Genomic DNA, 18977 nt, shown 5'->3' with positions numbered 1-18977 from the left:
GCTTTGGGGTCTTTAGGGACTAGAAAAGCGCTATATAAATACAGGCCATTTAACTAACAATTTTCTTTTTACTGGCACACATAATTTGTGGGGCATCTTATTGCGACACCTGATTTTTCTCTCATTTTAGTTTTAGTAATATTTTTAAATGGTTGTACAAAATTCTTTTTTTTTTTTTTTTTTTTTAAACGGCAGGTGTATTGACTGCATTTTTAGATAAATAATTGTATATATTTCCAAAATGTGTGGATAAGTTTTCAAAATGTACAATTTATATTTGCATTTCAAGTTATAAAAATAATAATTGACTTAACATGTCTGTGGGGGGTTTTTTTTACTGCAGAAAAATACTACTAGGATTTTAATTTTTTGTGTGATTTCAGATCAGTAATACTAAGTATGTCAAGGCAAGGCAAGGGGAAAAAATAAAATGAAACAATTTGAGGGTGAAATAGAAATGTAAAATCAAAAGGAGTCAAAAATGGCCGGTTATATTTTGGACCTCAGAGGGTTAATCCAACAAATCATGAAAAATTAGGTTTAAACTTTTGTTCATGACGGCGCAGATTTCTGACAGTTTGTGTAATTTAAGCATGAAACAATGTGATTGTTTTCTAACAAAAAACGGTGTGAAACTTAAGTTAGACTTGTGTTTGTAAATGAACCGCCCCATGTTGTGTAGCTTTCTGGATTTTATACTTATTGGGCTACATATCTATTTATTATACAGGCTATATAGTAATGAAATCAAAACTCACGTGTTTTATGTAACTAAAGTGTTTAATTATGTGGGCTACAGAAAATAATTAAGTTATAGACTATATGTTTATGAAAAACGTGTATACTTACTGCATTTGAATCATTTTAACCATATGTAACCACCTGCATATGTGTTTGAAAAAAAGGCTTTGATTTTGCCACCCCATTTGATTTCTTTGCCATCCTCATGCCAAGAAAATTTCTCTAGATCTGCCTCTGATTTTAGGCAGGAATCACCCAATAACTGCTTGATGGTTTTAAACGTGTAAAAAAAACAAACAAAAAAACAAAAACATTTTTCTAGATCTTTTCTTATGGACACTTATTTTCACCTAAAGTCCAAACTAAGCTGCTCACCATTTGTTTGACAGGGTTTTCACGTCAAGAAATGCAGGATTTGGAGGGGAAAATGGACGGCTGTAGTGAAAAAGCCGATGGCAGCAATCAAAACGGTAATTTGGTCTCAACCACTAATATTAAATGTATAACATGTAACTCAAAGTAATCAAAGAAGCACCCCTGAAGTACAGAAGAAGTACAGAAGTACTTTGTAAGATACATCAGGTGTACCTTACAAAGTATCCAGTGAGTGCAATTGCATATTGTAGATAAAATCTAATCTGCTGGGGTTTTCCCCTAATTTTAATACACACACACATACATACACAAATCAGAGGACTCAGAGGCCAAGAGTGTAATTAAAGATATTTGATCTCTTTTTACAGCTTTGATGACTGTATACAAAAATGTGCTGGCTTGCTGCGGTGAGGAGGCCTACAATCCAGTCAATGAAATATGCTGTGACTCAGCCATCAGAGTGAAACCTGCTGTTAAGAGCAAGTGTTGTGGTAAAGGTGGGTGAGCTACATATATATGTGTGTGTGTGTGTGTGTGTGTGTGTATATATATAGAGAGAGAGAGAGAGCGAGAGAGATTTTTTTTTTTTACATTCACATGTTGGTTAGTCATGTAAGTGGTTATACAGTCGCTGCCAAAGCGATTAACTTTTGTGTTGACTCTGCACTTCTCAGGAAAACTGCCTGATGTGTGCACAAGCAGCTTTGATATTTGTATGTGTATGAGGATTCTTGCTGCTGCCACATGTAATTACATGCTTATTTCTTGCTCTTGGTACAAACTACTTAGATTTGAATACATTAAGCCTTCTGCTTTTAATGAACAGTAGATAACATGGTCTCTTAAACCTGATCAGGCTTAGTGAATTGCTTTTTTAGACATTAATCCACCTGACCTCCACATCAAAATCACATCAGAAAATTGGGCTCCAATGGCTTTAATGTAAGAGAATTGATAGTGTCCCTATAATTTTTTCCATAGAGGCCATCAATGAGGATAAGCAGTTGTGCTGTCAAATCAACAAGACGATAACAAGGACTTCAAGTCTATACCAGTGCTGTGGAAGTGAAGAGTATAACACTGAGACTCACTGTTGTGATAGCGAATTACAAATCAAACCATTCGGTATGTCGTGATTCAAAAGTCATTTCCTTCTGTTTTTTCTTTCTTTTTTCTTTATTTAGAAGGGACAGCTTACATTAATGAACATCAGTATTCCAAACATAAAATGTAAACATGCCAGATTATAGCAGAACTGATCATTTAGATCTGTGGTCCCAGGACACGTCATATAAAACTTTATAGTAGACAAACACATGCAGAAATGCAGCACAGATAAACAAAAACAAACATATGACAGAATAACCTAAAAGTTCGATATTATCGCAGGATCTTTACTTTGTAATGGAAGGCACTTTTTTGTGATTTGTCGCTATGTAAATAAAATTTAATTGAATTTAAGTACTGGAAAGTTTAGGATGTTCCTCTGTTTGCAAATATGCTGAAGTCCACATGTTGTTATGCATTCTTTTTTGTTTCTATAGTAATAGTTTCCAGCTAAGTGTTTTAAATTGCCACACTAAAGGTAAAATTCAGTCAAACTAAGTGGTGTTTTTTGTAACTAAAAGTGGAATTTTCAAAATCCATAAAAAGTTGTAGCTTCATTCTTAGTTTCATTCTAAAAAGGAAAACAAAACAATAATATAACACAGAGCCGGGCCGTGCGGGGAGGATTGGTGGCGTACTGGAGCGATCTAAGGGAGAAGGACAAAACAGAGTTAAGGGGGTGACCCCGAAAGCCGAGAGCAAACCGTATGCGAACGGGGAGACTTGGTGAGCTTACTTGATACAACTGAAAATACAGACCCAGGCGGAGACCTGGAACCACAGGCAGAGGCGAGGCAGATCTCCGTTTAGACCAGGGAACACAATCTCCAAAACCTCAGGCAGGCAAGCGGGCAGCGGGTCAGGAAAGGAAAAACAGGTAAGGACATGAATCCTGAATACTCAGCAGATGTAGCGTCAGTCTCTTGAGTCTTTACAAGAAAAATGTTACCACTTGTGAAAGCAACAATACTCCAACACCAGACGTCTGTCGCACGGCTCTTTAAAAACGCTCTCTCTGATGACGTCTGATGCGCCGCAGGTGTGCTGGGGATCCCGCAAAGCACCGCCCCGCCTACTAGTGCCGAAAAAGGAAAAAAAAAAAACCCAACCGCCACACATGTACACACCAGCTTCTAATAAAAACTCACCATCAGCATGTCAGAGCATACTATGTATTATTTAGGAGGTCATTGGTCCAGCACTCTAATTACAGACTCTTCTGTTTTTCTAGTGTCCAAGTTAGTTTTCATAGAGCTCATTTATTATTACAATTTCCTGCTTTACACTAACTCCTCCATATTTTATTCATCATACCATCCAGGTAATAGTTCCATTACCTCAAGAAGACAGGTTGATGACTGTGAACCAGAAAGCAAAATCTGGACCGATCAGGTAATGAACAGCTGAAACACAGTGATACACTCAAGTGTACCATTCTATAGTTCCGATTCTGATGCAAAAATGGGGACAAATATAATGTTGAAAGACCAAAAGACAGAAAACAGTAAGTGTAATGTTCAGAGTTGAGTAAGTGATGTTCGAAAACACTCAAAGTGACTAAATTGTTCTTCATTGCATGGTTGAACTGGGCAGCACTACTGTGGGCCTAAAGTTTTCAGACCTGAAAAAGAGATCTGCTGCAGTGGACACAGGTAATTTTGTGTGCATGTTAGAAATCATGAAAGCACTGATTTCTTACTTTGATCATTTCGGACTCTTGTCATGTATGAATTCTGTCTGCTTTTTTAAAACTAGGTATTTAGAATCTGTCTCCAAAAGTTGATTCTGTTCATCTGGACTTAGCGTTTTCAGTGGGAGAAACGTTTCGCCACTCATCCAAGTGACTTCTTCAGTCTCAGTTGACTGCAGGTTTCCCCAATCTTATAAACAGTACATTTGCATAATGACTGAAACCAGCCCACTGAATGAACAATGAGCTTTCTTTTGGCGCCTTTGCAGCTTTGACAAATGTCCAGCTGGGATAATCACATTTACTCAGGGCCTTCTTGATGTGATGTTCTTCTGCTTCCCTGGCCGCTGTGTCTGTGGGGATGGTGTTGGCTCTATGTTGTAGCGTCCTGATGACACCCAGTTTATGCTCCAGTGAATGATGAGAGTCAAACCTTAAATACTGATCTGTATGCGTAGGTTTCCGGTACACATGAGCTTTTACATGTCCCCACGTTACTGATGGAAATCTCACAGTCTAAGAACGCTAACCTGCCACTTTTTCATATCTTTTCAAGATATTTGGAATCTAGATTTTATCATCTATTAACAGCAGCAATATCACCACTTGTAATAATGATTATTTATCCTATTTAAAATAAGACATAACTTTCTCTGCTCAGATATAACAAAGCAGGAAATGATCACTGCTGTGGGGTGAAAGCCTACAACATTACAGACCCAAAGATGAAGTGCTGTGCAGGAACACTGCACCGTCTCACAGCTGCAACTGCAAATGGCGAGTGCTGTGGATCCATTCTGTACACAGAGGTATTTGTTTTTAAATTATTAGCAGTACTTCTACAGGAGGGACAGCTGTGGGAGAGCAAGGTTACAGCAAATTGATTGGCTTCTTTCACCTCTTTAAGTTGCCCAGCCTGACTGAACATGACTGACATGCTGGATGCAGAGATTATTCATACTGCTTATAAAAATATGTAAAACTCTATCAAGGGTGTTTGCTGCCTGAGTGAGGATAAAGAGGTGTTCTACTCTGCAAAGGCAGATTTCAGATGTTGTGGACATCTCTACTACAACACCTCTCTGTGGTCATGCTGTGCAGGGAAACTGAGACCTCGGAAATCAGGGGTGTTCCACAGTAAGTACATTTTTCTTTTCTAGTATTAAATTACTTTCCTATATGATGGCATCAGGATGTGTGTAAAATTTTCTTTTTCAGACTCCACAATTTTGTCCTTGAACAAACTAAATCAAGCAGAACTTTGCAACCCAAGTAAGACATCATTTCAATAATTCCATAGACACTTCATTAAGAAAAATGTTTATTATTAAATGGGAGTTTGGTTACTCAGTGTATTTGTTTATCCATCTATTTAGTAAAAATTGGGACTGTGGAAAGTGTATCTCAGCACAGCATCGTGTTCAGCAGTTTGCTGGAAATCAATGGGCAAATTGCTTCTTTGAAACCTCTGGACTGGCATTATTCCTGGAACAAACCTTATTTACCTGAACTAACTCCTGGGAAGACTTATTTCTTCAACGATAATAATGTCTTCATTGATTTCAATCATGACTCTCTTCTTCAGTCGATCCGTTTCATTATTTCCAAATGTTCGTCTGGTTAATCTGGTTAATCTGCTCCAGTGTGCAATATGAAATTAGTTCTCAGAGAGTGACAAAAGCTTCAGTAGTAAAATATGTACTTTGTGCAGTCAAAGTCATGCAATAAGATGGTGCACTAAATAGTGTGTTGTCTGCGTTCTCATAGTGAGTTCTCATAAAAGCTCTTTACAGTTTTGTTCTTCAGATTTTTTTCTTTTCAAATTTGTATTATGTAACAAAAAACGTAAAAACTGCAGTTGTTTGGGCGGATGCGATTTTTCGCTAATTTACTCTACTATCAGCAATAAAAGCTAAATATGCAGGTGCCCTGTGATGTCTGCATATTTATCTTTAACTGTGCTTATATTGTTTATTTCTTAATTGTTACTCAATAGCTAATTTTTCCCTGAGGTCTTTGTTCTGTGTTACTATATATTCACATTTATACAAAAATCAGTTATCATCATCATCATAAATGTATTCATGTTTTATCCAATGAATAAATTTTTAAAGAATATATCAGTGGCCATGTTTTTTTATGATGCAGTTTTTTTTATTTATGCTACAACTGGTTTTGTTGAAAATCATATTTGGTGAGTAATTCAATAACCATTGCTGTCAGATGTGAATGAATTTAATTTAAGCAGAAGTTAAGCTTTCATTTTACCTGTTTATATTTTACCGTCTGCATCCAGAGACAATAACCAGATTACTGTTTATTAAACAGTATTAAACAAAACATTATTCAATTAGTTTTCTCTTTGGCTCTCGGAGGAGGCGGACACATCTTCCCTGCTGCTGCTTTTATGTCTTTGTCTAGTCTTGTCTAAGTCTAACCCTCAAACAGTCTCTCAGTCTTGTTCTCTAAAACCTAAAGAATTATGGATTTGATCAACTGGTCTCGTAACAAAATTGTCACCTTCCTGGGCTTGGGAGAGCCCGATTGTCCTGCAGAGAGGTTTGCTGCCGGATACTCGATGGTCGGTTGCGTCGACAATAACAGAGTTCTGGCTGATTGGAGCTGGATTGGACCTGGCTTATCGAAGAACAAAAAGCGCCTACAGCTGTTCAAAATCCCACAAGGCTGGCCGACATGATAGACAATGGGCAGGGCTGTGAGTAAGACTGTGTTATTGAACGCAATATGGATAAGATCTTGGAGAAGCTCATGGCTCTGCAATATGGATAACATCTTGGAAAAGAAGAACGGGAATTGAGAGAATTGAGAGAATTGGTGACCAGTGATGGACATTAGACCAACTGTAAAAATTGGATGCAGTTATTCGCACTAAACCCAAACATTCACCATCTTCACTCATGCAGCTATCCCACTGGTGCCAGCTGAAGGCCTGCCGAGGTCGAGGCTGACTGGAACAACAAAAATTCTTCCATGATAACAGGACTGTTGTCAGAACACTGTCTCTCCTTCAAGGTCACCTGGGTCCACTGGAAACTGTTGACCTTAGCTTAACCGGGCGTGGTGACACTTTCTTTCAGCTGAACACGGGTGTTGGAGTCAAATTGTTAAATGTTGTCATTGTGTTACTTAAATTTGTAAGTCTTAGTTCAAGCAGCATGATCAAAGACATTCCTTTGTCTCTGACCACCTCTCCAGCCAGTTTGTTGGTGGGGGAGGCTGTAGTGTTTTATTATAGGGACATCCTATCTGAAGGTACTGTTTTCTTGTAGTAATTGTTTTGCTCAGAAGGATGAAGCTCGGGGCCAGTGCCAGCTGCTGGCCTGGGAAAGGATAGTGGGAGTCTTCCTGTTCAGCAACAGCCCGGGTTGGACAAAAGACTGTAGTAACTGAAAAGATACACAGAGTTTGTGTGATGTTATAGAAGGGGCGCTGCGATGCTAGAACGCTCATTACTATGAACCTGTTATGTTTTGATGTGTGTTCTCCTGCGCAGTAATAAATAGTTTGATCACAGCTCTTTCAGTGTTGCAGACTTTATTTACAAAATTCCACGACAGTGGGAACACATTATTGTATTGTGCAGTTTTTTTGTTTTTGTTTTTTTTTTAAAGATGAGAGAAAATCCTCTGGCTACTTCATTATTATAAAGCTTTTAATGAAACCATATTGTGATGGTTACTTTTTTCCTCCAGGAAGCAACACTAGTCTCCATTTAGAACTATCCTGTGTGCACGTACGCACACATTCTTGCATGATGTGTCAGGACTGTAGAAAAGGGAAAAAAAATTATCATCAAAGCAGCTTCACAAGTTTGTGCCCAGAAATCTTGATACAGGAATGCTAAAACAAAAATGCAGCTGTTTGCACACTAACTATTTGGAGGGAAAAAAAGGAAACCTCAGCATGCAGACATAACAGTAACAGACATAACTCCCGCAGGAATCTTGTCAAAATGTATTTATGATGTACATACTTCTAAATTTTCCCTCTGCGGCTAAATGTCTTTGAATCTCATAGTACATTAGAGTACATAAATCCTGCACTGCCATAAATAATTGCATAGTCACATTTATATCAAATGGTTCAGGATTATAGTGAAGTTGTATTTAGTCAAAATAGTCATGGTCTTGTATTTCTGTTGTAAAAAAAAATTAAACCCAACAACCGCGTGAAATGTAAGAAATGGAAATACGTCACTGTGTGTGACATTTTATAATTGACAAAACCTGCAGAAATACTTATTGTCCTTTACACTGCTCATACACAGTTTTAAGACATTAACTACAACATAGGTTGAGTTAGCTAAGAAAAACATTATCACTACCTGATAGTGTAAGCAACAATAAGAGAAAATAAAAATGACAACACACGGATGATTATATCAGTCATATGACCACTTCTGATTATTTATATGATTATTATATTTATATTACTTATAAGTCATGGAAAATTAAAGTGTGAAATCTTATGTGTTATAAGCTTTTAAAAACTGACCTGGCACTTTTTAAGCAGCTTTGGGGAATTTTTTGTGGAAAAAGAAAAGTCCATGGTCACAGCAAAGAAGAGAATAATATCTGAGGATCCGCTTTTCCTCCTTTCAGCGCTTCTTGTATGTATCACCTCTCCTTGTATCTGCTGCATTTGTTCACATGCACACCGTACCTATTCGTGTTGAGACAATGACTAATGCACGGATACGTTTCAGAAAGTCTCTCTTGTTTGTTTGGGCTGTGTTTGTAGAAAAAATTTTTAAATCAGGCAAAGTAAATTCAGATTTATTTCTATGCATCGGGAGACACCAGATCACCAACAAGAAATGTCAATGCTCAAGGGACTTATTCCATTGAACGAAATAGATCTCCCCACATACTACATTCCTCCCTTTATTAGATGTATGCTACACACATAAATAATGACTCCTAGGTGTATAACTTGAAAATGTGCTGTATTGTTCATTTTGCACTTCCCTTTATACATTTGATTTAAGGAGGTAAATGCGAGGTCTGTTCATGAACAGCATTGCCGGTGTTTGATTTTTTATTATTTATTTATTTAATATCCCATTGCTTTAAACGTTTGTACAAACTGTTCTGCTAACCCATTAGTTGGTAGATACTGTGGTACTGATCTGAGCACAACGTGCACTCTCTTCCAGGGTGCAGATGGCTACTTCTGCAGATCCCGGGGTGCCTGTGGGGGTGGATTTTAAATGTTATGGCATCCTGTACAAGTTTTGGTTGTATCGCCCATGTGTTTGATCTATTCCCGGCCGAGCTTGGCTTTTTAAGTTTTAAGGGCACTACCACATCTGATCCACACATCAGCGTCGCTAAAATAAACCTTCAGATTAAAGACGGTGGAACTTTATTCCCCACACAAAGCTAAGGGCCTCTCTGTCAATCTGTGCATAATTCCGTTCTACATTTGTCAGTGACTTTGAAGCAAAGGCAACTTGACACTCAGATCCGTCATCCATTGTATGTGACCAGACGGCGCAGACAGATACTCAGTGATAGATCATAATAGGTAAGTAATTCATCACATGTTCTTCAACTTTTTGTTTCTGCAAATGCTTTCTTAGATTTTCCTGTCCGATGCCATTTGGTTCCATCTATAACAGTGCGTTAAGTAGGGGAGGGGGGGCCTGCTGCTTCCAAATAGAGCACATTTCATTCATAATGTTGTAAATCCAAGCCCTTTATGTATTCATGTTTTGAATCCAGGGTTGTGCGAAATCCCAGAAATAAACCCCAGACAAAGTGAATCTGTGAACTAAGATGTAGGTCTATTAGGTTATGTTGTGGTGATCCTCGGGTTGGGGGATGGGTGTTCATACTAGAGTGCAAAATTAAAACCAATGGAAGATGGAAGTTCAAAGCCAATAAGTGCTCAGTTTAGAAAAAAAGAGAAAAGAGGAGGAGAAACGAGCAAAAGATACAGGTAAACAGATGTGTCATTGGATAATGGCAGGTCATGTATCCTGAAACAACCAGAATCAGAATCAGATTAATTTCTTAATCAGTCAGGAAATTGTGTGTTTACAGTTGCTCCGAGAAGAAATGGTAAAATAGTAACAGTACCGGACTAAACTCCAAACAATACATCATGTTACAGATTTTACACATTTAAGAAATAGCACTAATATATACAGATCACTTAATTATTATAAATATAAAGGGCGCCAGAGGGAGTGTTTGCCCAGGGCACCAAACACGCTAGGACCGCCACTGCATAGCACCAAAGCAAGGTTTGGGAATAACAGGGGTTTGGGGTTACTATGCAATATATTCAGTTTTAGAATTTACATTCAGTGTTAACTGTAGCTATGCTATGCTCACTATGCTATCTTATTTAAATAAACAACACTGTCATATGCAAAACAAGCGTGGCCCTATGGGCGGCAAGAGATCATTTTAGGGTGGCACATACCACCCCATGCCACCCTTCTAGATCCGCCCCTGTCCAGTGGGCGCACTCAGTCTCACTATATGCAGATAGTGGGCGATACTGTGACACATTACAAGACTGTATTATACCATCTAAACAGGAAGGACAGTAGACGATAGCATCATAGCATCATCATAATCGTTTCTTTTTCTTTATAATTCACAGACTTCGCAGCTGACCAAACACACACATCCACACATGTGCAATAACACTATGCAATTCTCTTTTTCTGACAGCATTGTATTTTATTCTTGTCACGGTCCTGGGTCGGTGACCCAGTGTTTTGAGTTTCCTGTTTTGTTGTGAAGGTCTCTGTCTCATGTCAGTGTGTTTAGTTTGCATTTCCTCTGTCTTGTCATCTCTGATTACTCCCAGCTGTGCCCTCCTTCTATGTCTCATTCCCTCGTTATCCCTCTGTGTATTTAAGCCTTGTGTCTGCCTCTGTTAGTTGCTGGTTTGTCTGCGTATCTCCCTCTGTCATCCTGTGTGGTCTCCCGGTATCTCCGTTTCATGTTTCAAGGTTTCAGGTTTGTTTTTGCTTAGTTTTCCCAGTTTAGGTTTCTGCTTTCACCACCCTCGCCTTGTGATGGCCAAATGAAGCTTTCTGAAGCACTGAAGCTTGTATTGAAAAACGGTTCATTACTCGAAGCTTTTCAACACAGTCCTCTCTGTTGACATCTTGTGTCCAAAAATGTGAAGAGCAGCTTGAATCTACAAACTAAAACCAACTGCTTCATAATGATTGCCCACTCTACAGAGTGGAATTCTGTCTGATATTGGGCTGCTGTTGTGTTGCTTTGAACGCGTATTTTTTGGTGTTAAAAAATGTAGTTTATTTGTTTAATAAATAATTTTGACCAGTAAACTTTCTTTGTTTGAACATGCACCATGGTTTAGTCTTTCTTTGCTTGTGACTTCTTGATGTTGGTAAATGCAATAATTGAAAAATACCACCTTACATATAACATACATATAATAATGCACATTATGGAGTATGCTTCTGCTGTGAGGTCCTGCCTCCATGTACTTATGCAATTAATTGCTAGACGGGCATATTTATAAATAATATTATATTAGCGAAATTTTCCTATACATATTTTTGACCTGGGGGAAGAATTGATTGTGAATTGGAAAGGGAAAATGCTTATAAACTTGCAAATTAAAAACATGATGCATTTACGGTAACCCTTTTTCATTTTTATTTAAGAAGAGAATTTGTTCCACTGTGCGATGGCCGAACCTCTTCCTTTTCGTTAAGATAATTTCTCCTGCCTTAAGGAAAATCCCTTCACATGGCACAGAAGAGGCTGGAGTGCAGAGAAACTGGTAGAGATGCAGTTATACAGTCTACCTGGGCTCCATAAACTATCAGCTAAAGAGAATAAATAAATTAAATCGCTGCACATTTTGTAGACTAACATTTTAAGATTATTTTTTAAAATAAAATATATCTTTTTATAACATTAAATGTTACGAGTCAAATGGAAGTTTTTCTAAAGTTATTTAATGATATTTATATTATGAAAAGCAGATTTTTGACATTTTAAGTTTTTCCCGTTTTCAGATAAAATAAACACGCACAAAACAAAAGCAAACACCCAGAACACAAAGCTGGAAAACCCACCCGATTGACCAGAATCAACTCAAAATACTCCCACACAACAGAACCAAATCTCTTAGTAGAATGATCAGTGGTTCGCTATCTGCCACCATCAAAACACTCCACAAATCCCGTGAATGATTCACTTCGTTCCATTTGAATCAGGTACCGAAGCGATTACGTGCGTAATGAAGCTTCGGACGTCACTGGTCACGTGACTTTTGCCAAACGAATCAAGCCTCGACACAGTGCTTCTGAACCAGTGTGTTGTGTTTTTCGACACACGCTCCGGAGCGTCAGCTTCAAGCGGGCCATCACTACCCTCGCTTTTGTTGTATGTTCACTGACCATAAATAAAGCTCCCTCACATCAGTAGTGCCTGCATCTTGGGTCCTTTAATAATTCCACACGGTTTGCCCTGCTAACCGTGACAATTCTATAGTATTCTATTGTATACAGTGTCTTATTCTTATTATCTTATCCTATTCCAGTGGTTTTTTTTAATTTTTGCTCCTGTAACTTTGCACTGTCCACTTTCTGCTGTAACAAAACTAATTTCCCAAGTGTGGGACTAATAAATGTTCTTTTATCTTATCTTATCTGACTACACAACAGTCATTTGTATTGTAAATGCAACATTCTTAAGACTCCAAGCATATCTTTGGTTATGGTTGTGATTTCACATCCCTTAAGTTAATTAAAACTAGTTTTGATTCTTTGATTGTCAGTCTGGTTTCGCTGGGACTTGCAATCAGACTTTCCCCCTAAACAAACAAAGGTGTGAATTAAAAAAAAAAAAAGACGTGTATCACGGTGTGGCAAGCAGATATACGAATGACGAGTTATCAAGCCGCATAACGCCTGATTGCAAGGTTTTGATAAGTCGAATTTTATTTTGTTTTTTGTTTTTTAAGAAGAAAAGCAAATACTATTCCTCAAGGTGGAGCTAAATGCTGCAAAATGAGTCACACGATGAAGAGTCGGTGAGCAGGTCAGTCAAGATCTCCTATGATCAAGATGCCCTTAGTGTGTTCTAATATTTTTGTGTTATTGTATATTTGTCTATGACATAACTGACGGATTGCTGGTGAGTTTATCCTCGTGTGGCTATGGCCATAGAATACTCTGAAACTTTTCTGTTTGTTTGTGTAGCAGCGGCCGGTAATAAACCAGTCGTCATAAAAGAACAGTGCTCTTTAATGAATTCACAAACTTACATCGAAGAGGTAGCAGTGACACACATCACTTATCAGCTAGCCATCTAACTCTATTCTAACGCTTAACTTTTACCGACTCTGCTTTACTCTTATTTTGCGACACCACCCTCTAGTGGTGCAATATGATATAAACATTACAGAACACAACATCTCCTCTCTCTTTATAAAAAGAGTTCACCAAATAGCGTAGTACAGAAATAAAGTAATTCACTGTTTAGCAAATCAAACATACGCTTGTGAACTTAAATGTCGCAATAGTTATAACATCAGAATACTACAAGTAGAAAAGCTGAATAAGCCTGAAATTGTAAAACGAAAAGAAATTATTCCAGTTTTTCCATTACAATTTTTCTTAGTGCATTCGTGACAGGAAATCAGTTCTTCTTAACCCAAAATAGAACAAGTAATGACATTTCTCTAATGTCCTTTTTCAAGCAACATATTATGGTACAATATAGTCTTTGTGCCAGCGAGGTTTGTACTTGACGCGTGGCAGTCTTCTGGCAGTAGGTGAGCCAGCCTGAGTGTGGTGCAACCTAGCAGTGTCAGCATTCTTTTCAGTCACCGGCGACAGCGTGCTAGATGAGTGGCATTCCAAATCTTTCCATCACTCAGCAAGAAGGCATTCGAGCCTTTGGCTTTTGTTACTGTTACAGGAGGGGTAAATCTGGGATGTCCTTTAGGAACATGGTGGGGTTTCCTTATCCTCACACTCTCTCCTGGTAGAAAAGAAGGTTTCCGTGCGTGACGCCTACCATCAGTGTAACGTTGCATTTTCAACTGATATTTCTGAACTGAGTGACGTGCAACGTCATCCAGTGGAGACACAGCAGGAGGCAAAGGGAGTACATCAAGTTTAGTACGCATCTTCCTGCCATACAGGAGTTCATAGGGAGAGAGGGAAGTAGTTGCATGCGGTGTTGCACGGTAAACTTGAAGCCAATCCAGCACAGTAGCCTTCCATGGTTTTGACTGCTGGATTGCTGTCTGGATACAGGTGCGGAGGGCACGATGAAACCGTTCGATTGCTCCGTTTGCAGCTGGGTAGTAGACAGATGTTCTGCTGTGGGAGATGCCTCTATTCTGGAGGAATGAGGTGAACATTACAGAGGTGAACTGTGTACCATTATCAGTTACGATGTTCTCTGGGTTGCCATGACGACTGAAGACAGATGAGAGGAACTGAATGACATCATCAGTAGTAGCAGAAGGTGAAAAGGCAAGCTCAGGCCATTTGGAGTAGTAGTCAGTCAATGTTATGACGTATCTACAAGCAGGTATTGCAGTATCAAAAGGCCCAACAATGTCAAGACCAAGTTTTTTCCACGGTCCATCAGGCAGTGGGACGGGTTGGAGAGGAGCAGGATTAGTATGTGCAGTTTTGTCATTGGACTGGCAAAGGAGGCATGAGGTTATGGCAGACTGAACTTGTGAGTCCATTTTTGGCCACCAGTAGATATCTCTTAATCTTTGTTTTGTGCGCACAATCCCTTGGTGACTTTCATGTGCCAGTGCAATCAGTTTAGGTCTCACTGAAAGTGGTGCAACGAGCCTTGAGCCTCTGAGAACATAATCACTTAGGGTTGAGAGCTCATTACGGATTTTGTAGTAAGGTGCAAGCGTGACATCAAGTGCTTTGATTGAGGCAGGCCAGCCACTTTGTATTTGTGAACGCAAAGCAACCAGTTCAGGGCAAGTTGAACAGGCAGAGTCAAAGTCCGCAACTGGAAGAGAGGTCATGGCAGCAGAAACTTGGGCTACCATTTCATGATCTGCATCCGATGTCGGATGGGAAGAAACAGGCAGGGGCAGGCGAGAGAGACAGTCAGCTGTATAGTTCTGAGAACCTGGGCGGTAAATAACATCATAGTCAAAACACAGGAGGCGGGCAGACCAGCGGGCAATGCGCATTCCAGCCCTATTAATCCCTTTGGTGCTCAGCAGTGTTGTCAGAGCTTGGTGGTCTGTCCGCAGAGTAAAACGTCGGCCCCACAAATATGTTCTCCATTTCTCTGCAGCCCACACACAAGCATAAGCTTCTTTTTCAACAGTTGAGTACTTTTGTTCTGTTGCAGACAGTGTGCGGGAAGCAAAGGCCACAGGTTTTTCTGTGCCATCAGGTTGCACTTGAGCAAATACAGCACCAAGCCCATAGTCACTTGCATCAGTAGAGATCACAACACGCAAGGCAGGGTCAAACAGTGCCAGTGCAGGACTATTCACCAGGAGTTTTTTTTACTTCTTCAAAGCTCGCTTGTGCATCTGAAGTCCATGTGAAGGTGTTCTTGTCGTTAGCACAGGCACGCATAGGGGCTACAACAGTTGCAAAGTTTGGCAAGAACTTGGAGTACCATGACACCAAGCCCAGGAAGGATCTCAGAGCAACAGCATCAGATGGGGGAGGCGCTCTCAAAACAGCATCAATATGCTCCTCATCAGGAAGAATGCCATCAGCAGTGACAACATGGCCTAGGAAGCGTAGCGATGTCTTCCTAAAATGGCATTTGTTTTCGTTGAGCACAAGTCCAGCATCTTTGAGCTTCTGCAGGACAGTGCTAAGGTTTTGGTCATGCTCAGCTGCACTTTTACTGTAGACAATAAGGTCATCCAGGTAGTTTTGGACACCTGGGAGGTCTTTAAGGATTTCAGCCATCATTTTCTGAAAAGCTGAGGGGCAGAGGCCAGTCCATAAGGTACTCTGCAGAATCTGAAGAGTCCATCATGTGTAATGAATGCTGTCAAATCTCTGCTATCTTCATGCAGGGGCAGCTGGTAGTATGCATTTGCAAGATCAATTGTAGAAAACATCTTTGCACCCTGTAAGCTGGCAAACAGTTCATCTACATGAGGTAAGGGGTAGCAATCAGTGATTACAGCTTTGTTTGGTTCACGGAGGTCTGCACACAGCCTTATTCCACCAGTTTTCCGTCCTGTCACAACAATTGGGGATACCCATGGTGATGCATCAATCCGTTCAATGACACCAGCTTTGAGTAAACGATCCAGTTCTGCTGAAACTGAAGCCCTCACAGCAAATGGGAGACGTCGCAGCTTCTGACGGACAGGTTTGACTGTCGGGTCAACTTTCACTTTATGCACAAAGGCACGCACACAGCCAATAGCTGGGGCAGCAGGGATGCAAGAAGCAGGTGATTGGTTTGTAGACATCACAGAAGCAGTAGGATCAGTACATGGAGGTAGAACAGTATTGCCTGCAATGCTGACATTCAGCGCTTCCATCAGATCTCTTCCAAGAAGAGGAGTTCCTTTTCTTACAACAAAGAACACAGCTGAGGCGGATGCATTTCCTCTGCTCACTGTGACTTGCAGGCAGCCTAACACAGGGATTGTTTTCTTTGTGTATGTAACTAGTTGAAGGTCAGGTGGTTTTAGTGGCGTATCACTGAAGTGCTCTTCGTAGATGTTGCTAGGCAGGATAGAAACTGCAGAACCTGTGTCCACAATCAGTTCAATGTCCTTAGCTGATGAGGTAGGTGTGCTCACATTTATGCTGCATTGTAATCCTTTTGATGTATGAGAAGGATCTGTTAAGTAAAGGACTGTGAGTTTTGGTAAATGGACTTCCCATTACATCTCTTGTCTTGGATGAGCAGCAGACACGAGCAAAATGTCCAATTTTATGACACAGTTTACAAGTAGCTTTGGCAGCAGGACACTGACGACAGTTTGCTAAATGACTGTTTGAACCACATCTAAAACAGTTCTTAGATGTTTTCGTTGCATGAGATGGCTTTGCAGGGTGAGCATTGTATTTATGTTTCCTCTGCATGGAGTGCGAGTGAGACTGCACAGCTTGGACTGGAGTACTGCTGTCTGCAGGTATGGATTTAGCTTGTTGAACTGCAGATTCCATTTGTGTTGCCAGTGTAACAGCTTTATCTAGTGTCAAATCAGGTTCAAGTAAGAGTCTTTCTCTTATGCTGGGGCTAGACACATGTTCAACTAGCTGATCACGGATCATTTCTTCTGTCCTGTCATCAAACTCACATTTAGAAGCAAGGTCACGCAAGCTGGCCACATACTGGATAACAGTCTCATGTGAAGCTTGTGTTCGCTTTCTGAAAGCATGTCTTTCCACAACAACATTTACCTTGGGTGAAAAGTGTTGTTCTAGGGCAGTAACAGCAGAGGCGAAAGTGTCACCTGTATTTGGCAGTGAGTAGAAAATCCTTTGTCCCTCTGTTCCCAAGCAGTGAAGTAAAGTAGCTCTTCTTCGTGCTTCAGGCCAAGCATTCCCTGTTGCATTGATCACAAGCAAATAATTGTTGAACATACGCATCCACATGTTAAAGGGCAAAGCAGGATCTCCAGGGCAAGGCAAAAACATCGGCGGCGGATGGACGTTTGCAGCCATGATGACTCAGCAAAAAAAATCAAAAGCAGAAAAACACGCAGGGTTACTCGTCGCCAAAATGTAGCAGCGGCCGGTAATAAACCAGTCGTCATAAAAGAACAGTGCTCTTTAATGAATTCACAAACTTACATCGAAGAGGTAGCAGTGACACACATCACTTATCAGCTAGCCATCTAACTCTATTCTAACGCTTAACTTTTACCGACTCTGCTTTACTCTTATTTTGCGACACCACCCTCTAGTGGTGCAATATGATATAAACATTACAGAACACAACAGTTTGTTTATTTTGTTTTTATTATGTTTTATTTTTTTATTGATCATATAAGTAATTTTGAAAACTTTGCTCCCAGATGAGCACAGGTGGCTAATTAACAATGTATACAGGTATATAGAGCGTGCGTTGTAAATCATATCGAAAGACGTTTACTGAACAGAGCGGCCTGGGATGGAGTAAAACTATCGTTCTGAATGATTGTTGACAATGATGCTATTGAAACTGGATTGCAAAGAGTAAAGCAACAGGAAGGCAGGAAAGCCAGATTGCGCTTAAAAATCTTCATGTTGTAGGGTCGCATTGTAACAGTTGTGGGAACATTAACCAGTTTTGACAATTGGTAATCCCGTTTGAAATTCTGTTGCAATTATTGGAATAGAAACCTTTCGAGGTTCATTGCTACATTGAAAAGTGTCAGCTAGGTAATGTCCAGTTACTGCATTCGCAAAAAATGCATATTTTCCGCAATCATGTAGCACTTCCAGAAGTTTTACAAATGAATATTGCAGTGGAGGTTCTCTTTTTTTTTTTTTTGATATACAAGCTCACTCATCCTGCCTCCCTAGCTCTTTATTATCATTGGGTTATTTTTAGTCACAAGGGAGGCGTGATCGTAAAAGTATTTAAGCAACTATATTTGCCTCTTCTTCTGCATCTCAGTGTCAGCTAACCAAAAGGCTCCCAGATGATTCCGTTTTGGGCTCTTGGATTTGGTAGGCGAATTTCCCACCTTTACTGAAATAGATTTTGAATAATTTGAATAATTTATTTTTCTTAACTTTACAATAATTCTTATCCGCCTGTTCTTTCAGTTTGTTTAATTATTGGCTTCAGCACTGCTCATGGTAAGTAGGTTTTATTTTTATTTATTTATTTAATGAGTTCAGAGTAAAGGGCCACTTGTTCCAAACAACTGATATTTTGTTGTGAGCTTGCCTGTGCAAAAGAAAGTGGAGATAAAACAAATATATATACAGTACCATGTGTAATTTAAAATGTAAATCATATCCTACTTATTAAATTAAAGAATTATTATTTTAAAAATAAATGCTCTTTGTTTATGTGTAAAGCCTATTTAATCTATTTGAAATATTAATTTAACTAAATCTGAGTAGGCTAAGCGGTGA

General features: G+C 39.5%; 2 protein-coding genes across 7 annotated transcripts in view; one reads left to right on the top strand and one right to left on the bottom strand.

The window, feature by feature from the left end:
- LOC120432856 overlaps positions 1 to 18977 on the bottom strand; it is a 520225-nt gene that overhangs the window by 284624 nt on the left and 216624 nt on the right. The window lies entirely within an intron of this gene.
- Positions 1 to 18977, top strand: part of LOC116318444 (galaxin-2-like) — a 116062-nt gene that overhangs the window by 2258 nt on the left and 94827 nt on the right. For 3 of the 6 annotated variants that reach the window (XM_039598176.1, XM_039598178.1, XM_039598179.1), the window contains 9 exons: positions 1131 to 1211; positions 1485 to 1613; positions 2098 to 2241; positions 3545 to 3615; positions 3817 to 3875; positions 4575 to 4722; positions 4906 to 5050; positions 5132 to 5185; positions 5290 to 7499. In XM_039598176.1, the coding sequence (XP_039454110.1) occupies positions 1131 to 1211; positions 1485 to 1613; positions 2098 to 2241; positions 3545 to 3615; positions 3817 to 3875; positions 4575 to 4722; positions 4906 to 5050; positions 5132 to 5185; positions 5290 to 5537 (1079 nt within the window). In that variant the 3' untranslated portion in view covers positions 5538 to 7499. Of the gene's footprint in view, positions 1 to 1130; positions 1212 to 1484; positions 1614 to 2097; positions 2242 to 3544; positions 3616 to 3816; positions 3876 to 4574; positions 4723 to 4820; positions 5051 to 5131; positions 5186 to 5289; positions 7507 to 18977 lie in introns of those variants that run through there. The other 3 variants (XM_039598180.1, XM_039598177.1, XM_039598181.1) reach the window with 3 other exon arrangements.

The sequence above is a fragment of the Oreochromis aureus genome, linkage group 14 (genome assembly GCF_013358895.1).
Source record: "Oreochromis aureus strain Israel breed Guangdong linkage group 14, ZZ_aureus, whole genome shotgun sequence".
NCBI lineage: Eukaryota > Metazoa > Chordata > Actinopteri > Cichliformes > Cichlidae > Oreochromis > Oreochromis aureus.
This window is presented reverse-complemented; position numbering and strand designations above follow the sequence as displayed.